Source organism: Nansenia antarctica, assembly GCF_963989245.1.
Source record: "Nansenia antarctica genome assembly, chromosome: 2".
Taxonomy (NCBI): Eukaryota; Metazoa; Chordata; class Actinopteri; order Argentiniformes; family Microstomatidae; genus Nansenia; species Nansenia antarctica.
Genome location: NC_137675.1, coordinates 9,940,263 through 9,961,921, shown reverse-complemented (window position 1 = coordinate 9,961,921; position 21,659 = coordinate 9,940,263). Strand labels below are relative to the sequence as shown.

Here is a 21,659-nt window from a genome sequence, read left to right as displayed (position 1 = left end):
TTTCATTACCATCTGGGTGGGCAAATTCTAGATGTGATTTTTTTATTCCTATACATCCCTAGATTATGTTTTGATATGATAGACCTTTTGGTTTGGCAGCTTATTAGTGGTTATCACCTCTTAAAGGTATGGAGCGTTTTTTTTCAAAACCGGAGTTTTGCATAAAAAAGTCCCCTGCCATATATTGCTCCCCTTCGTATGATTCGCGCCTAGCTGTGGTGTGGTTGTGATAGACATGAGCCTTTTCATGTTCTTTAATCGCCTGAGTCTCCTAAACACGTAGAGACCAACCCCGAGTCGATCAAAGCTACCTGCGCTGAGCTATGGTAACTTTACCGCACCTACCCCCTACCGGTGAATGCCTAATTTTTGCGGTTTTCCAGAGGTATTGTGCGGTAGGTGCGGGAAAGGTCTCTACGTGTTTAGGAGACCCAGGCGCATAAAGCTAACCTGGCTCATGTCTCTATCACAACCACAGTCCGAGCTATGCGCGACTGACGCGAAGGGGAGCAAAATATGGCAGGGGACTTTTTTAATGGGTAAAACATTTTATGATAGATATCACCATGAAACTTCCCCAGTTGATTACTTACATTGAGACAATAATTTTTTGTATTACAAGTTTTCAGAAATGTTAAAATGTGTGTTAGCCTACGTTCTGTACGGGAGTGGACCTGAATGCAGGACACTGAGGCAGAGGCAGATGAAAGGTCAAACCCATGGACAGTTACATGTATTTAGCCCACAAGGCAGTGAAAGGTGTAGGTGTATGGAGTCCTGTGGTTGGTGTGGGAAGCCCTGGGGCAGTGGTGCACAGCAGACCAGGGGAGGTGTGGATCCTGTGGACAAAGTAGAATACACAGTAAGGCAGGAGTGCAACCACAGACAGAGATCACAATATGAAACACTAGGAATACATTACCATGGGATGAAGCGGAGGTGGGAGTGTATTTCAGGTCAGATCATCATCTGCATCTTCATCCACATCTGAGTCTGTCAGATGTGCAGCAGGCCCTTCCTCACTGTGTTGGTTGGCACAGGTTTGTAGTTTGCACAGGTTTATACACTTCAGGCCATTGTTGATACATGTGCACTGTGGTGGCTTGCATGACCTCACACACTTGCAGGAGAGCAACTGCAAGACAGCATCTGGTGCTGGGGAACCGCGCATCCACTGGATTTCCAGCTGTCCCTGATCGTCTGTGGTCCACCCGTGCTCCTTGGGGCTTGGTACAGATGGCTGGGTTTGAAGAGACCGTCTCCAGATTGCAGCCTGATAGTTGGCACGAATGGAATGCATGAATAGACAATCCTCACAAGGTGGAAGCTGGCTCGACTCAACCTCCCCACGTCTGGTGCAGAACAGTTGGTACCGAAGAAGGTTGACAGATGTAGTTTTTGTAGAGGGTACATACATGCGACATGTGATTTCTTGCAGCTTCTTGAAGAGCTCATTGGAGACATCCCAAGTACGACCCAGCTCAAGGAAGGCATCTTGGTATGTCATGTCTGACTTCAACTGTTTGAGGGTCCCCACTTTCCCACGCCCTGCAAACGCGCTGACAGTGTCACGGCCAGTGAATGCATGCATGCCAATCAAGGCACCAGAAACACTATCGCCAAGGGATTGGCATAGTTTAGTGATGTCCAGGAATCTTGTCCTGTTCTGTGTGCCACATTTTTGATACACTCTGCATGGGATGTCCTTGCTCAAACCCAGAGTCAGTACCAGAACATCTGTGTCGTCAGCCGTGATGATCACCGCCTTATAGCCAGACTCTGCTGCATGGAGAGCATGCAATAGCATGCGGGTGTCAGCTTCTTCCTGAGAGGATTTGAGCTGTGATACCTCTTTCCACTGGGTCTTGCTGATTGACATGTCCTTGTAAACATCAAAAACAACATCAATGCGTTCACTCTTGCCTCCTTCATGCAGGACCTTCGCTAGGGTTGATTCTGCCAGCTGTGCAAATGTCTTGTCATTCCCTTTCATCTTTTGTACCAAGCTCATTCCATCGATGATGGTTGTTGATGGTTCTGGGATGACATCTGCTGGGGCAACACTCTTCTCCAAATCTCTGGCAAGAGCTGCCTTGTTTGTCTTGCGGAGAGATCCATCCCCATTAGCTAGGGCCCATGGCAGTGGTCCCAGGGGATGAGCCAACACATCACTCATGTGTAGGTCTCAGCTCTGGGCCACCAGAACCATGTGGCCAAAGAGATTTCTATCTGCTATCAGGGCAACTTCCTTGTCTTTTCCTTTGCTGCGTGGTTTCTTTTGGATCTCTGAGAATGTTTTCAACTTCTTCTTTGTCATCTTGTCATGGAACTGTGTAGTTGGCGGAGTTGTCTCGAGACGTTCATGTTTGAAAGCTTGATATGCTTGCTCTCCTATCTCACCGGCATCAAGCAGGTCCTTGGCCACATCTGGCGGGGCAACAGTTGCATTTGACAAGCTAACAAATTCACATTGGTCTGGATTGAGTGGATTCACCCAGCAGGTTTCCAGGATATCAACAACGGACTGTACGTCAGCCTCATCTCTTCTGATCCTGGGCAGCTGTAAGTCTGGGTGATTGAGCAGAGAATCGCCTTGACTGACCATCTCCCTCAGCTGCCTCAGGTAGGCACTGCGATACTCTGATGTTAAGTAGTACTTGCTGACAGCCCCAGGCCTGAGACTGAAGCCAGGTGTTTGTGTGTCCTTGTTGACGGTCTCCTCAATGGTCTGGTCGACAGGAATTCGCCCAAAAGGATTTCTGCTGCCAATTTGGACAGAGAAGCCTCCCTGCAGGAAATGGGCATGTACTTCAGGGTGATCAGCAGGCAGTTGTGACATTGTTGCATAGTAGTAGGAAAGGTAGCGGGCGTAATTGAGCTTGTCGTAAGCAAAACACCAAGGGATCATCTCTCTGATGCATGAAAGGTGCAACATCCAGTTGGCTTCTCTGGAAGCACGAATCAGGCCCAACAGGATCTCTGTCATATCAAGGTAGGACATCCAGAAAGCTGAAAGACCATGTTGGCTTCGGAGAGAGTCCAGGTAGACTTGGAACAGCTCCATGGTGAGGGTGAATGAGTCATTCTCAAGAAGCTCTGTGAGTGACACCTGACAGACATCATCATAGAAGCTGCCAATGCCCCTTAGGGCTTCTTCCAGGTTGCGAACCTCTGTGGGATGTTCGTCCTTTAGCCACAGAAGGAAGCCTGTCCAGGCAAGCCTCATCAGTGCTTCGTAGACCAGCTTGTGCAGCCTGACAGCTCTGTTGTACTTTCTTCCTTCCATCACACCAGCTACCGACCCTTCAGCAATAACACCAGATTCCACACAGATGTCTCTCAACCCTGCATCTTGGAATCGTTTCCCCACAATGGAAAGTAGGTTGCAAATGGTGTGGAACACCCCCATCCGGATGACAATGTCTTTGAACTTGTCGTGCTTCCACACTATTTCTGTTGCCTTGGCGTAGAGTGCTTGATCAAACACGCAGACAATTGTCTTTAACTGCAGGGACTCCATGATGCATACTGTCTGGTTTAGCATTTCGTACACAGTAGACAGTTCTGTAGCATGGGGCATTTATTGTTGGCAGGTAGCTCACAGTATCCTGGACCACAGTGACATTGTTGCGGGTCTGGATGTTGAATTCAGTCCAGCTGCTCACGGTCTGAGCCTCTGGGGCAAACATTCGAGCAAGCAGCCAGATAATGCTCTTTGCCTTTGCATCATGGACCTGTGTGGTAGTGATGGCATCTACACTTGGGGTGTTTGTTGGCCCCACTCTCTGTCCAGAATTGTAGGTGGGTAGCATCAGTGCTTTGGGGCTGATGCTCTGCTTCTTTGACTTAACGACTGTAGGCATGATCCTTTGAGGTGCAGGTCCAATGACTTTTGCCTGGACAGCTATGCCATTCCACTCACTCTGTGAGAGGTTCCTGCTCCACTAACCCTCTCCTCTAGTCGGTCTATGTTGTCATAAGCCAGGGTTGTGAAGACATTTTGATAAATGTCTGCTGGTAGTGGTATGTCGTCCCTTGATAGTTCCATCTTCTGCAGACACAGTGCTGTGTCAATCTCTTCAGCCTGTGAATAGGACACACCGTGTCCGAGTCGATTCAAGGTGTGTACCAGTTCTGTATTTCCTGTCAAGGACTTCACAGCAAACGGCAGAAGTAGATGTTTTGGTGGCTTGATTCTGCCACTGGTGACTGCAAAGACCAAGTCACTGTCAAAGGAGGTGGTAAGTCGCTTGACTCTTTCAGATGGACTTGTGCACTCGCTGTTTCCAGTCAGTAGTGTCTGCAGGAACTGAGTAATGGATTTGGGAAGGATGAATTCATTTTCTACTTCAGGTGGCCACACTTGGGTGTATTGTTTTTTTTATCTCATTTCTTATCAGCAAAGCTGCTTCTGTTATATCACCTGGTATGCTGTTAGATCTGGTGTGCTGTAGTTCCATATTCAAAGAGTATACAGTTTTGGCCAGCTCAGTCCTTGAAAGGTTGTCTGGGTACAGAAGAAGCCTCCCACTGTCATCAGGAAATATATGGATGGTTCCACCAAACTCTATTTCCATTCTACGGCGGAGGTGGGTCTTGGTCGAGTCCTTGATCTGGCTGATACCAAGAGATGTCATAGTTGATTGAAGTCTCGATGATAGGTATCTCATGGGTAGCACTTCTGGGTTGGGGAAGAGTTCATTTCTAATATAGGAGAACAGTACCTCGTACGCATGTTTTTCTGCTGCCTCATATGCAACTGCATCTCCACCGTGGTCCCTTGAGTTGGCAGCAGGCTCTCCACGTGTATAGGAACGGTAGCAGGACCTATGATAATGGCCCTCAGCAGCAACACGTTCTCTACTTGTGATAGCAAGCATTCTGTGGTCCAGTTTGGTGACTGCTGCTTCTCTGATCCTTTCATCCGCACGCAGCTCTGAACACTGGATGAAAGGTTCCCTTGTATTTTTGCCCTTTAGATATTTTGTTGATTTCTCACAGAAGATACACACTGTGGATTCACTTGCCACATCTCTACACAGTCTTCTTAAACTTACTTTTTCAGGGTTAGGGTTAGAGTCAGAGGCAGTTTTGTTTTTCTTTGTGATCGAATCCAGGTTTTTTTTCAGTGTGAAAATACTACGGCAGCAGCGATGATAACGCACTGGTGGAATAACTCCCTCACATACGTTTTTGGCCAAAATTGGCAGATGTTTTCGGATTTCTGCCGCCCTCAACAAAGTTTTCCATGAGTCCAGGTTTTGGGGTGACACCAGGTTTGGGTTGGAATTATCATCAGAGCAGTGGATGATGCAGTCCATGCGGGCCCGCTTTCTTGGCAGGTTGCTGCTGCATTCGCCTGGATCCATCATTAAACTTAAACTTACTGCTGATGATGTGGATCTCTGAAATAGAGGAATACATCTAGTTTGACATTAAATTACCATCCTTATTATAAACAAAAAATATGTAATGGGTCATTTTTTATAGGGTGCCTTTTCCCTCCCCAGTACAAATCAGGTTGTATTTTGTCTAAATTTGGACAAATACTAATTCCATTAGTTTTTTCATGTATAGTCAATTGTTATTTATTATGAATACAATGATATGGGCTTCTAATTTTTTGGGGGGGGGGTTTAAGATGTAAATGGGATTTTGACATTCCCCAGTGTTGTTCATTCAACTTCAATCTAAAAAATAACTAATAAAAACATATACATTTCCAAACATGTAATTATGATTTCATTTTCCTGATCAATATATATTGAATCAAATATAGTATAGTACATTTTGTAAAAAATAAATAAATAAGGTTGTATGTTTGTCCCCTGCGGTCACTGTCCACCCTCTGTTAGAATTAATTTTAATTCATTAAATCACATTGGGGTTTTGTAATTTGTTGGGGTTTTGTCCACACTGTTTTGCTACTGTTAGACTCTGTTAGACCTCTGTCCACCCTCTTATGTTGGAATTTTTCTATCATAGTTTAATTAAATTACCAAATAGCAAGTGTATATTTATAGTTACATAAAGATATGGAATGGGTTGATTACACATGTTAGACACTTTTAGTAATTCTTATCATAATTCACTTTTCTAAAGAAAAAAAGTGGAAGAATATGTCCCATTCTCATAATGTGCACTTATTTTTCTCAATATATGCTGTTTAAAAATGATTTCATTGTAAAGACAAATATCTGATTAGAGTGAGGGACATATAATTCCTATTTAAAAAGTATTTTAATAGCAATCATGCACTGAAAACACAATTAAACAATGATGTCTATGTCCTATGTCCTGCCTATGTTGTTAATATATCTAAATATAATACAATTTAGGTGCCTGAGCTCAACCACCATGTTTTTCAGCAAGTTAGATATGTCCTTTATATAAGTTATGAAGTCCAAATGGCACCCTATGAAAACAATGACCCTAATATTACTACAATATAAACACCTGTCTCAAGGCTGGGTACACAGCAGGCTACTTGCTAGCTAAACTAGCTAACTAAAAATGTATTAACTAACTATCTAGCTAGTTATAATAATATTATTATCAATAATAATAATAATAACTTGCATTTATATATAGCGCCTTTCAGGGAACCCACGGTCGCTTTACCACTAACTCTAAACTAGCTTGCTAGCTAAAGTTACCTGAGGTAACTGAGGTAAGTTTGTTACCTCTAAATATGGATCTGTCTGGGGCTAATGAAGTTAATTCATTTGAACACACACTTTATTTGTTTTAATACTTTGAACAAATTACTTACCAACAAGGCATCTGCCTATGGTCCTAGCGGTCACCAGCAACAGTCACTGAACATGTAACTACCGAGAGGCTACAGACTCACTCACTGAACATGCACAAAGATGTGTGATACCTGGACATAAACAAAACCTTCAAAAAGTGTTTAGGCAAGGCAAGTTCATTTGTATAGCACATTTCATACAACAAGGGCAATTCAAAGGGCTTTACATACATTATATAAAGAAAATACAGTAAGAGGAGCATAGTAAGAAAAAAAAGGGTTCATGTATAAGTAGGCCTATGTGTTATTATCCTATTATTCTAAAGGCTTGCTTAGATTTTTTTTTACATTTTTTTTACAGATTAGATTTTTATTCCGGAAAACTATGTAAATTAATGCATATTTTAAGTAGATAATCTATCATTTGTATATTTAAACATACAAATTCAGAAAACAATAAATGTACCCATCCATGGGTTTGACCTTTCATCTGACTCCGCCTCAGTGTCCTGCATTCGGGTCCACAAGTCCCCTGCCATATTTTGCTCCCCTTCGCGTCAGTCGCGCACAGCTCGGGCTGTGGTTGTGATAGAGACATGAGCCAGGTTAGCTTTATGCGCCTGGGTCTCCTAAACACGTAGAGACCAACCCCGAGTCGATCAGAGCTTCCTACGCTGAGCTATGGTAACCATGGTAACTATTCCCGCACCTACCACACAATACCTCCGGAAAACCGCAAAAATTAGGCATTCACCGGTAGGGGGTAGGTGCGGGAAAGTTACCATAGCTCAGCGCAGGAAGCTTTGATCGAGTCGGGGTTGGTCTCTACGTGTTTAGGAGACTCAGACGCATAAAGAACATGAAAAGGCTCATGTCTTTATCACAACCACACCACAGCTAGGCGCGAATCATACGAAGGGGAGCAATATATGGCAGGGGACTTTTTTAGGCAAAACTCCGGTTTTGAAAAAAAGCGCTCCATACCTTTAAGAGGTGATAACCACTAATAAGCTGCCAAACCACTAATAAGCTGCCAAACCAAAAGGTCTATCATATCAAAACATAATCTAGGGATGTATAGGAATAAAGATATCACATCTAGAATTTGCCCAGAATTTGGTAATAAAAAATGGTTTGGCCCAAGGACGAACTCCCCTAGAACACCCCTGGCCCCTCCCCTAGAACACCCCTGGCCCCTCCCCTAGAACACCCCTGGCCCCTCCCCTAGAATACCCCTGGCTCCTCCCCTAGAACACCCCTGGCCCCTCCCCTAGAATACCCCTGGCCCCTCCCCTAGAACACCCCTGGCCCCTCCCCTAGAACACCCCTGGCCCCTCCCCTAGAACACCCCTGGCCCCTCCCCTAGAACACCCCTGGCCCCTGACCCGAGAACACCCCTGGCCACACCCCTAGAACACCCCTGGCCCCTACCCTAGAACACCCCTGGCAGTAACACCATGTTTGTATACAAACCGAGTGTCACCAGACACTCCATTTTAGAAAGCGTTTTTCTGGAACAAAACAGCATTCATAAATTAAAATTAAAAATTAAATGAAATATTTCTCATTCCCTGATCGCTACTGATCCAACATTATACCATTACAACCATTAGTAAGCTTTTTGAAAAAGCTTGAATGTTGCATATTGCACCTTTAAAGTTGAATAATAATTAAAGTTTTGACAGGAAGACAGTAAGCCAAAAGTCAAGTAGCTTTACAGCTCGTGAGTGTCTTTCTGCTGTGATGGAAGTGATAAACCTGACTAGAAAGAGCAGGAAGCAAAAAAAGAAAATTAGATATCTAAACGATTAACCCGGACACGGAGAAGGTCGTCCCACGCATTGCCTGCGCGGCCGTGTCCATAGCAACGGGTATTACCATCTTTAATTCATGTTGATTGTTCGGTGGCCTTGGGGCACGCTTGATGCGTTTGAGTTTGTGAAGAGTCTCCCATTCAGGAATTTGTGAAGAGTCCCTCATCAACAGCCTGTACATATCAACAGTCTTTTCACATCTACTCTGTAGGTAAAAATCAGAGTAAAGTGTAATCTGTGACGGAGGCAAAGCTAGCGTGACGAGTCATCTTCTCTGAGACCTCCGTCTTACGTCAGGAGGACAGGCTCGTTGTAATGCATGGGTCGGAGCGAGGGAGGGAGGGAGGGAGGGGGGGATGGTCCCAGACACAACGCCGCGTCGCCTGGGATCCAGCGTGGACGGAGTCGCGCTGTCTGTCTGTCCTACTCTGAGACCCGCAGACTTGTGGGTGAGGCTTCAGCTCGGCAGTCTAACGACCTCATGGCGCGCGCACTGACAAAGTCCGACTCCTACCCAGTAGGTCCACGTTCTACACCAGTGGCGGGTGGCGGAGGGAGAAATCGGTGGACGGGGCTCAATGTGATGTATGGAAGGGAATGAGGAGTGGTATGAGACACACTGGGATTCCTCCCACCTCCAGCCTCTCCTGTTCTACACCTCAGGGAAAGTCACCTGTGTTCTATTGTTAGAGGATAGGTGAGATCAAAGAGGAAAGACAGATGAAAGGAGGAGAGGAGAGAAGGGGTAGAGGAGGATGAAAGCAGGAGGGCGGTACACTGGATGAGGGGGCGGTGGCGATTACTATTACTAATTTAAGATAAGCTTTGTGGGAGCACACCTTTTCATTGGGTGTTTGGAGCAACAATGTCATTACAAAATCTGTTCCTGTCTTCCCTCTAAAGGGTCAATCTGGAGGTTACGCACCGTCGACTTTCACCTAGCGTTTTAATCCTGTTGAAATTAGATGAGGGGGACATCCTTAAAAACAATAGGATGTCTGTTCACTGTCTCTATGGATACGGCATTGATGCACTCTTTCTCTCTCTTCTTTGCGCTCTCTCTTTCTGTCTCTCTTAGTCTGTCTCTCTCTCTTGTTCTCTCTCTCTCTCCCCCTCTCTCTTTCTACCTCTCTTTCTCTCTCTCTGTTCCTCTCTCTTTCTACCTCCCTCTCTCTCTCTCTCTCTCCCTCCCCCCTCTGCCTTCTGTCTCTGGGGAACGGATCCAAGTGTCTTCTCCATACGAGCGACTCTGGCATCAGCAAGAACTCATTATTTAGAAGGAGCAAGTGTCAAAGTGTCTCTCTGAGTTTACCACTATGCTAAACAGTGTACCTCCTCATCTCATTCTAAAATCAGACGCAGGCAGGCGCCTTTGCAGCCAATTAGCTTCTGATCAAGAGTTCAGGAAGTGAAAGCGGTGACTCACTGGCTACCGGTCCTCGTGCCGTTCCATGCATTACGATGAGCCGCCGTCCGATTTCTACCTCCACCGGTCTTCTGTCGTTTGGTGGTTGTCTAGCCCACGGAGGAGGGGAGTGGTGATTGTGAACAGGCAGTGGAGAGGTCACCTCCTTCAAGGTGGCAGCGGTGCCTGGGTTTGACATGGCTTTCCATAATATGTACTGGGATTATTGAGAATGCATGGCCATGCTTCAAAGACCAAGATGTCATACTGCAATAGCTGAAAATAGATACACTAGATACTTGAATACTGAATGAGGATCAGTAGAGGCTGGTGGAGGTGTGAATGGAATGGAATAAGGAATGGTATCGATCGCGTGTTCCGTTCCATGCATTACAATGAGCCCTCCTCCTATTTTAAGCCCCCCTCAGCCTCCTCTGATGAGTATGTACTTCACATTTAATTTCTCAGGTTACATTGTTTTTTGTACAATGCAGTATTATGACATCCTAGTCTTCCAACACCACTACTGTAGCTCCTAGCCACCCCTACTCCTTATGCATACTTAACAGTCAGGAAGTGTGTGTTCACACGCGTGGGCTCTCTCCTTCAGGAAACAGCTGAGCGGACCAGATGGCATCGTGGGAAATGTAGGCTACTCCGTCAGAACTGTAGGCTGTCGACGGTGAGTGCAGGCAGGGACAGGTTGTAGAAGGGCCACATTGGCCCAGAGGCGTTAAAGCCACCGTCCGAGAAGTGCTCTCTGCTCCCAGGGTGAGGCTGATTGAAAAAGCCGTTCCCCCGATGTCCGGTTCTTACCGGCCCGCAGAGCCTCCGCATACTGTTCCACACTCGCTAGGCCGTCTGCCACGAAAGCCACAGAGTGACGCTCAGCGACAGTTTGGCTCAGACGAATACGCGGAGTGTACTGATTTAGAAAAACAAAACAATTCTGTTATGGGCGTTCTGTTTTGAAGGAGAAGAGCGTTCTTTAAGAGGCGAGCAGAGAGACGGACCGTTAACAGATGCTGCTGTTTTCCATTATTACACTCTAGGGAAAGTAGTTTCAGTAAAGTGGGTCCACTTGAAAACTTTTTTTTCTTTTTGTAGAATTATAAGGAATGGCTGTGTCCTTAAAGTGTTTCCCATAGATAGACGAGACTGTGGTGGGCCACCATAGTCTCACAACGAACCCAAACAATTTTTAGTGCTGTTTAAAAAAATACAATTAATTAATTTATAAATATATATATATATATATATATATATATATATATACGTGGTCCACCTGCCACAATCTCACAAAATCCTCTGGGAAACACTGCCTTAGTGTTATGCAACCAGACCTATAGCACTGTATATCCCAGCACTATAGCACTTATAGCACTTATAGCACTTATAGCACTTATAGCACTTATATAGCACCTATAGCACTTCTACCCTAGGTTCTGGGCCCTGGACAGTCTGGACGGATTGATGGCAGCTGCTGGACTGAAAAAATCAGGTGTAGTGCTGAGGCACAAATATGTACATTTCAAGCCTGCAAACTGCGACACTTTAAATAAATGTGCAATAACACTATGTGCAATATGACAACCCTAGTCGTCTATCTGTACAGTATAGTATAGTGGATAGTGTACATAGCCTTTATTTATGTAAACCAGCTCCTTCCCTTCTTGTGTTTTTTTAAAGTGTTTTTTTAAAGTTTTTTTTCTTTCCTAACACCAGGGGAGCCACCCCTCCTAAATTTCGTTGTTTGGTACCTGTACTGTAGCAATGACAATAAAGACCATTCATTCATTCATTCATATGTCTTGAGACCAAGAAGGAGGCCATTTTGAATATCAGGGAAATGCAACATAGACTGACGCGGTGTGTGAACAGGGCCGGCCCGCAGGGGCAGGGATGCCCACTGTTATGAACCCACTTCATAACGCTGACACGTACAGACTCAGCATCTTAAATGTCATGTCACAGTGATGATGTTGGAGGGGCTGGGCCTGGGGCCTGAGGCCAGCTGCTGCCTACCTTTGACCTTTGTCAAACTAAACCTAGTTAGAGAGACGCGCTGCCAACAGTGGGTTTGGTCGTCACCGTGGTTACGGTTTCCCAAAGTTCCACTTGCTTTACGCTGCACTCTCGTTGTCGTCTCCCTATTGGTCTTCCCAGAGCCATAGTCACAGATGGATGTACTGAAAGCGTATATGACAAGCTAACCGATGTTGAATTTCTGAATGTATCTTCATCTTCTGTTAAGGTTGTGGTTAGAGTTAAGTTTCAGGGTTATGCTTAGGGTAAGTTTTAGGTTTTGACCTAGTCGGGCTGTTAATGGGATGCTGGTCAGGAAAGTTCCTTTAGTCTCTCCCATGTAGAGAAGCATACACACCAGGGGGGACTGGTGGAGGTCGAAATCTGAGGACAGGTGTAAGGTTTTAGGTAGAAGAGTGGACCCAGGTGAGTCGCATATAAAGGCAGACGAATAGGCAGTGATACTAAAAAAGTAATAAAGGATCTTTACTAGAAAATTGGTTTGGCAACACAGGATACAACAAAGTCTCAGAGAAAACAAAGTCTCGGAAACTATTTGTGTATATACGAAAGGCAACTTTCAACGATCATTTCAAATGGCTTTACTTTCTCCGGCGATCAAACACACGGTGCACACACTGTGAAGAACCAGCAGGGAGTGAAGGGAAGTGAGGGTACATTAAGCCACAGTGATAATTAGACACTAATTAGTGATTAGTCTATGAGTGAGGCGTCATAGTGGGTGGCCGGAGGGAGACACCTAGTGGCCGCACTGGGGAGTGCGACCCCCATCCGTAACAGACAGGCTCAGTGTAACACATAGAACAGAATAAGGAATGTTACCATGATATTCCTCATTCCATTCCATGCATTTCGATAAGCCTGTCCTCCGATTTCTACCTCCACCAGCCTCCCCTATACTGATGTACGGTATGACTCTATATAATGTCTCTGGGTCTTCTTCTGTCTGTTATGTAAAGTAGGTGTGTTCATGTTTATTTCCAACCACGTACAGTCTTCAAGGAAATCGTATTCACTGTGTGTGTGTGTGTGTGTGTGTGTGTGTGTGTGTGTGTGTGTGTGTGTGTGTGTGTGTGTGTGAGTGAGTGATTCAGAACAAAAGACTTGTTAAAGGATATGACATTGTGACCCAGGATGTAATCAAGACTTGTTAGTCAATCACATCTCAGTGGAGAACATGATCAGCTGCTGACATCTGATACACCGTTCATTAAAGCACTGCATCAGGATCCAACACTCATATACCCCAGGGGAGGCTGGTGGAGGTAGAAATCGGAGGACAGGCTCATTGTAATTGGAATCCTCATTATAGGCACATCAAAGAATCCAGCACGCTCTCTGTCTTCAAACGATCCCTCTTTTTAGACTTGCTTTCATCTTTTATTGTTGTTTTTACTGACTGTACTTTTAAAAAAACGTTTTATATCTATTCTTGTTCTCTCCATCGAATGTAGTGTCTGAGTACTGAGAAAAGCGCTACACAAAATCAATGCATTATCATTATTATTATTATTGTTACTATTATTATTATTATTGTAATGCATGAGTGGAATGAAGAACCGTTCCTTATTCCGTTCCATGCATTACAATGGGCCCGTCCTCTGATTTCTACCTCCACCAGCCTCCCCTGATCTACACACATACTGTGTCTACTGTACTGAATGGAACCAACAGGACCAACACTCTGAGCTACAGTACAGTGAGCAGTAAGTCTTATGGGGCAGAATGGTTAATGCTCTAGTAAGCTAAGAGACATGTAATGTCTTCAACCAGCACACAAAACGTCATTTTCCACACGGACAAACTGTGTTCTCCTCATGAGTCTGTCTCTGTGAGTGAACAGTGAGCTCTCACGAGAGCATCTGGGGAACATATATGTACATACACACACACACACACACACACACACACACACACACACACACACACACACACACACACACACACACACAGAGAGACACACACACACACACACACACACACACACACACACATACAGACACACACACACACACATTTACAGACAGACACACACACACACACACACACACACACACACACACACACACACACACACACACACACACACACTACAATTGTATGAATTACAGTAGGATCCCCCAAAAATGTTTGTCTAGAAAATACCACAATTTAAACCTCTCCTCTCATTCCATATGTACTCATAGATAGTTTATATAGAATATACATATGACTATATAATTGACTATAATTTACAAGTTGACTTTGGATCAGGGCCACTTCTGGCCATTTGGGTGCTCTATGTGTAATTAGATGAGAATTTTGGCGGGGGTGCTAACGCTAGCGCTAGCTCTAATGGTGGTCTGATAATGGTCTAATGGTGCCTATTGTAGTTGTGGTTCATCTTAAATTTCAATCATTCATTATCATGATTATTATAGTGGTCGTTAGGCTGTGTTGGTGGTGCCCTACACAGCTTGTGATGCTGTACGTAGCGACAGCCCTGCTTTGGATGGATGGTTTAGTGTGAGAGAACTGGGATGTTTATCCTTCATTGTGTGTGCCGATAAATAAACTCCAAGTTTATGATTACTCATGGTAAGTAATGAGTCATGTTGCATCAACTTTAGAATCCCCCTTTCCTCCGCCCCCCGTCACTCTCTCCCCTGAGGTTGCCTGCATCCTCATTAGCTATGTGTGTGTGTGTGTGTGTGTGTGTGTGTGTGTGTGTGTGTGTCAGTCTGTGTGTGCGTGCTTGAATCTGTGTGTGTGTCTCCGTATGTGTGTGTGTGTGTGTGTGTGTGTGTCACCAGTCACATTACCATTACAGAGGCCAGGGGGGAGGAAAACAGAAAGTTAACACACACGCGAAAGCAAAAAGGTGTCAGTCTGTTTATGTAACCGCACCCGTTGTGTCTTCGCCTTCCGCCCCCCCGCCTTGTCAGAGTGCTAATTGGAACCCGGGATGAGTGTGCAGGAGAATGTGTCACTGCTGGTGTGACGTTGACGGATGAGGCTGTGTCCTTTGGAATGTGTCACCGGTGGTGGGTGTCACTGAAGAGGATGCTGAAGTATTCTAATGGGAATATTTGAGTATTCTATGGAGGTATTTTAGTGTTCTATAGAAGTATTCCAGTGTTTTAGGGAACTATTCTAGTGTTCCAGTGAAGTATTCTAGTATTCTATACAAGTATTATAGTATTCTATAGAAGTGTTATAGTATTCTATAGAAGTGTTATAGTATTCTATAGAAGTGTTATAGTATTCTATAGAAGTGTTATAGTATTCTATAGAAGTGTTATAGTATTCTATAGAAGTGTTATAGTATTCTATAGAAGTGTTATAGTATTCTATAGAAGTGTTCTAGTATTCTATAGAAGTGTTATAGTATTCTATAGAAGTGTTATAGTATTCTATAGAAGTGTTATAGTATTCTATAGAAGTGTTCTAGTATTCTATAGAAGTGTTCTAGTATTCTATAGAAGTGTTATAGTATTCTATAGAAGTGTTATAGTATTCTATAGAAGTGTTATAGTGTTCTATAGAAGTATTATAGTATTCTATAGAAGTGTTCTAGTGTTGTACAGAAGTGAAGTGTTTGAGTGTACTATAGAGAGCATAGTGTGGGGGTCCTGCAGGCTGATGTGTATCAGGATGAGATCAATAACAGGCTGCAGTGGAGACCAGCTCTTCCAGAGTGATGAAACTCTCCGAAATACTGCAGGGGGCTTAGACCACTGTCTGTCCAACTACACCATACACTGACCCTCTGGCCCCAAGTACATCAAACATTAATTAATTAATCATTCATTCATTCATTCATTCATCCACTGCTGTTAAAGACATTGAATAAAGTGTAGTATCTAAGAAGTACAGGCTATAACCAGAAGTTTCTCTTTGAGGTTTGTCTTCACTGCTTGCATCTCATCGTTGTGTTTCTGATATATAAATGTCGACCTTCATCACAGGGTTCCTAAAGCGTTCCTAAATCCCCCACCCCCCACCCCCCACACCCCACCCCAACCTCATTTGACATAGTTACCCTGGGCCAGTCCAAACACACTCACACCCACACACACACACACATGCCCAGTGAGGGATGAATACTGCATTTCAATTGAGTCTATGAAGGGGGGACCGAGGAGATGGAGAGGGTGTTAAATAGCCCCGCAGAGGGAACACTTTGCGCACCCCCCCCACCACACACACACACACACACACACACACACACACACACACACACTCACTCACACCCCCCCACACACACACGCACACACCCCATCTTATCTCTCCCTCCTCCTCCTCCTCGCCCTCCCCCTGGCCTCCGACAGGTGCAGAGATTTACATTATAAACGTTCTAAAGCTGCTGAGCTGTGCTATGCTGTGAGTTGCCAGATCCCTTGTGCTGTGCTGTGAGTTGCCAGATCCCTGGTAAGCAGAAATGTAAAATATAACTACCTTCCCGCCCCTCGTCCCGCCGCAGAGCCTTGCCAGAGATGGAGTCAGTCCCAGTTTCTGCTGGGCGGTGGTGTTGATGGATGTTTCTGGAAGGCTGTGTGTGTTTTCCCCCGGAATGGCGGCCCCAAATGTTACCTCAGCCTAACAGCTCTCTCAATATATGTTTATGTGGTTGTCGGTCTTCCAAAGGACAGTGTTAGCTAGCTGAGCTAAAGCTTGGGCATTTTGTTTTGGGTTGCTAACTAAGTCTTAGTTAGTTTTAGGTGCTAACATGGACATGGCTCTTTATTTTAAAATGTTTCATTTAAGCTTAGCTTAAATATGTTTTCCAGACAGTTAAACATATCCCTTTTCTGATTCAATGTTAAAAACATTTTAAAATCTTTAATAGTTTTTCAAAAGTTACCACGTCCGAAAGGTCGAAAGTGGTTTTCAAACCACTTGTGAAATGGCTGAAACTGCAACACGCTGAGATACAGTACCTCAGGGGAGGCTGGTGGAGGTAGAAATCGGAGGACGGGCTCAGTGTAATGCATGGAATGGAATGAGGAACTGTATCAAACAGGCGTGCTAAGAATGTATTTGTTTTGACAATGTCTTCTCTTGTCTTCCATCAGGTTGTCTGTTTGAGGACGAGCTGTGCAGCCCTTATGAGATCTGTGTCAATGGTAAGCTTTTATCAATCTCTTTATTATTGATTATTGTTGATCAATGAACCATTTTACTGTCAGTTTGGAAAGGAGTGTTAGCATTCGTTTCTGTCAGACAGACACAAATCAACCCATATAAATCAATTGAGAACGATCTTTTCAGTCTCGCATGGACACGTACAATAGAGTCATGAATTAATCATCTGAAGACATTCATCTCACTATGAGAGAGAGAGAGGGAGGGAGAGAGAGGGGGAGATGGAAAGACAGAGAAAGAGAAAGAGAGAGAGAGAACAACCAACTTCAAACAGATCACACACTAAGCATCGACCATGTAACCGCAGGGTTCCCGGTTTCGGTTCCGGCCGCGGACATATCCTGCATGTCATCCCTTCTCTCTCTCTCTCATCCATCCTTCCTGTCAGATCTTTACTGTCTCTGTCGCATAACTTAAACAAACGAACAAAACAAAACAGATCAATGGCACCTCATCTCCTCCATGTTGAAGGACCGGTCCGTTAGAAGGAACAGGTGGGCCACAGAACCGCTGATAAGAGAGCCCTGCGGTCACGACCCACAGCTGTTGAAATCACCTCCTCCTCCTCTACCTCTCTCCTCCTCCTCTACCCTCTCTCCTCCTCCTCTCTTCCTGTGAGCTTCTGACACTCTCTCATACTTCACTCCCTCTGAATGAGTTGACTCATATCCTGTCTCTGTAGCTTGCCCTTTCAGATGTCTCTCCCCTCGATTCTAAGTCTGATAATGGGAGAAAAAAAACGATATCCCGCCGTGCTGTGAAAAAAAAAAAAAAAGTCATATTCACAGAGAACCTATTTTTATCGCGGCAAGCTTGGGCTCAGGAAGGCGGGCGGTAGCGTTTGTGTTTGGTCTACGCTAGCTACTCTGCCAGGCAGCTGCCTGCCCGCCCGCCCGCCCGCCTGGGTATGACCTGAATTAACCAGACTGAGAGGAGGGGGAGTGTGTCGTCTTTGTCACGGCGCTAGATTTTTTCTTTTTTTCATTCTTTCTTATTTCTATTCCACCTATATCGACCTGGGTGAGAGTCTCGTCGAGATCGAATCGATTCCATTTGGTTTCCAGAGACAGACCCTGTAATAGGGTACGAGAGAGTGCGGGGGGGGGGGGGAGAAGCCTTAACGAAGAGCCCTTTCTCCTCGCACGAATCACATGAATGAATAATTGACCCCGTTATGAGAAGAGAGTGTTGACTCTTGTCACGACTCCAGCAGCACTGCGATGTGAGGCCGGCCTGACTCCCGGCTTATCTGTGTGTGTGTGTGTGTGTGTGTGTGTGTTTAACCTCTGTTCAACCAGGTAAGTCACAGAGAAACACGTCCTCCGCGGTTGATTCGCATGATTGCCAAGAGATTGCGTTGTTGTTTGCTTTTTGTGGTCACGACGGGCGTAGCCGTGTAGGAAACGGGTGTACTCTGCCCAGGTGACGATTTACCGCCGTAGAATTACAATGAATAGAACGGCATGGAGCCGTGGGTATTTCTAGGATTCCGGCAGCCTCTCTCTGGGGTTAGAGGTGCTCCGCAGGTTAGAAGAAAGGCCATAGAAATTCAATGAATAGAACAGCATAGAATCGTTGTTTCTGATGTAGTTCAGGCATAGTCATACAAAGAAAAGCTCTGATGGTAAGGTAAACAGGAGGAGCGTGCGTCATGGCGTTGCTGTTAAAACAAAGGGGGCTTTTTAAAAGGGCTCCTCGTGGAAGGAGCGGCTGTCGTGGGCGCTGATCCGGTCTGGCTCGATCTTGACCTGGTTTGGTTGGATACCTTGTGTCTGTGCTTACGTACTGTCTCTGTCGCCAGACCGCCTACAGCTCTCCTCTATACCCCATGGTTATCTGATAGATGAGAGGTGGTAGAGAGGGAGGGAGAGAGGGAGGGAGGGAGGGGGCAGAGGGAGAGAGAGAGAGAGAGAGAGAGGGAGTGAGAAAGAGAGAGAGAGAGAGAGGGAGTGAGAAAGAGAGAGAGAGAGAGAGGGAGTGAGAAAGAGAGAGAGAGAGAGGGAGGGTGAGAGAGAGAGAGAGAGAGAGAGAGAGAGAGAGAGAGGGAAAGTGTGCAAGAGAGAAAACGAATGAGAGAAAGACAGAATGAGAGAGGGCCTCCCAGGGGGATGAAGGAGTGATGAGGAAGGAGAAGAGGAGTGGAGGTGTTGTTGCTCGCGCCTTTCCTCCACCACCCCCGAAAAGAAAGGTTACGCTTGCCTCTGACTGTCCACAGGGGGATGATATGATCCCAAACTGTTTTGATATTTGTGTCTGAGACGTCTTTTATGGTTTTTAACATACACAGGTTTTAACAACATAAAGCGTGGTGTGTGTGCTGTGTGCTGTGTGCTGTGTGCGTGCGTGCGTGTGTGTGTGTGTGTGTGTGTGTGTGTGTGTGTGCCTACCATAGTCCTCCCCGGAGGGAACACTGTTGGTAAAAACTACAAGACAAACACACACACACACACACACACACGCACACACAGATTGATGCCCTGCCTAACAACAGCATGCTTGGAGGGTATGGCGGCACCTCCCTTTCGTTAGCGGAGCTATGACTGATTCAGGTTTTATATGGGATGGAGGGGGGGAGGTAAGGAGAGATGAGGTCAGAGGGGGGAGGGTGAGGAGGGGTGAGGAGGGGTGAGGCTAGGTCAAGCTGACGCTTGGAACATGCTGTGATTTCACCTCAGGCTTTTGTCCTTTTTCTTTCCCCCCCTCCCTCCCCCCTCACTCCCTCCCTCCCTCCCTCCCTCCCTCTATGGTGAACCAGGGTTAATGGTAGTTGTCAAGTTACTCAGACGTGACACTTCCCTGTCAGGTGGTCCATTGTGTGTGTGTGACAGACAGACTGACACTATCAGGGCACACAACAGCTCTCTCCCTCTCCCTCTCCCCCTCTCCCCCTCTCCCTATCTCTCTCTTCCTCTCTCCCTCTCTCTCTCTCTCCCCCTCTCCCTCTCCCCCTCTCCCTATCTCTCTCTCTCTCTCTCTCTGTTTCCCTCTCTCCCCCTCTGCCTCTCCTCCCCTCTCCCTCTCTGCCTCTCCCCCCCTCTCCCCCCCCTCTCCCTCTTGGCAGTACTTTATACATACTCCATGCAGGACAGTCACATCCATAACATTTATACATAACAGTTATAATTCCTAGAACGGACACATGCCCTCCGATACATACACGGGCCGTATCATTCTGACTCTAGTGCCGTTTCACAGTTTGACGACAGCGAAAACGACAACACTTCACGACGACGGGCGTTCCGTTATCTGAAGAGCAAGGCGACGTGTCCGTCCCTCTGTCGTCTCCCACAAACCCGTCTGCTTCTCAAAGGACCGGGCCAGATGCCAGCTAGAAGGGCAGAGAGCCCCCCCCTCTTGATCGGTGACTTGACATTTTCACTCTGACAGTCTGTCTGAAGAGGGGAGGAGAGGAGGAGGGGGAGGAGGAAGAGACTGGCTGAGTCAGTCTGTCCATCTCGTGACTGTCAATTCCTCTGTCCTCTGCAGGCCCTCTGGGTCTGGCCCGGGGAGATAAGACCCCCAGTCTGTCACCGAGGGGCTGAGAGCGAGGCACCGGTGGCCTTGTATACTGCCCCCTACCTGTCGCTTTGTGTAGGTGCCGTTCAAGAGGATACCAAACACTGTTTTATATGGGTACATTTCTTGAATGGAGGTTTCTATTTTGCTGTCACGGTACCCAAATTGAGACATACCCAGCCTGGGACCTAATGTTGCATAATCACACTTATCTCTAGTTCTACACTACAGAGTGTTGCCCTGGTTACACAGCAACCATCGCTGCTGTGACTGTGTTGGAAACGACAATGTGAAGAGACAGGGGGAGGGGCCGAGAGAGGTGTTCCACGCATTAAGGGACTGCACTTATATAGCTCCTTTATCCAAAACGCTTTACAACACACACATTCACAGACCAATGGCGGCAAGCTACCATGCAAGGCGGGAGCAATTTGGGGTTCAGTGTCTTGCCCAAGGACACGTCGACATGTGGCCAGCCGGGGCTCGAACCGCCGATCTGCCAACCTTGCGATCATTAGACAGCAGCTCTACCTCCTGCGCCACAGCCGCCCCCTACGTTGCATTACAATCCTCCACCAGGACCGCTGACGACTACTAAACAAAAGGCAAGTTGGTGACGAGCTGTTCGACGACCACAGCTCCCGACTGTCTGGTGGTCCAGTCTTCTATACTCCAGGTGCTGATTGGTGTACTGATTAGCTCAGGGGACGATCGGCGCATAGGACCACCGTTTGTACGTGAACCAGGAAGTGGGCGGGGCCTCTCAGAACGTTGGGGAACATGGAGCTTGACGACACAACACAGAGAGACACACTCAGACACGGGCGGGGGCGCGAGCTGCGGCCCTAACACTGTTACCGTCTCTGGTCTACGCCATCGCGGTGGGAATGGACTTAGAGGGCTGGGTGTGGCCTCTCTCTGGGTGTCGGAGGGAGGGAGGGGAGGTGAAGTCCGGGAGGGAGAGGGAAGGAGGGAAGGAGGGAGGGAGGGGAGGTCCGGGAGG

General features: G+C 46.2%; 1 protein-coding gene across 1 annotated transcript in view; it reads left to right on the top strand.

Moving 5' to 3' along the window:
- The window catches only part of LOC308149772 (receptor-type tyrosine-protein phosphatase N2-like), a gene marked incomplete at both ends in the record, with an annotated part of 180,364 nt that overhangs the window by 7,406 nt on the left and 151,299 nt on the right, over nt 1-21,659 (top strand). The window contains one exon of the mRNA XM_080522662.1: nt 17,071-17,121. Coding sequence (XP_080378788.1) covers nt 17,071-17,121 — 51 coding nt within the window. The remainder of the gene's footprint in view (nt 1-17,070; nt 17,122-21,659) is intronic.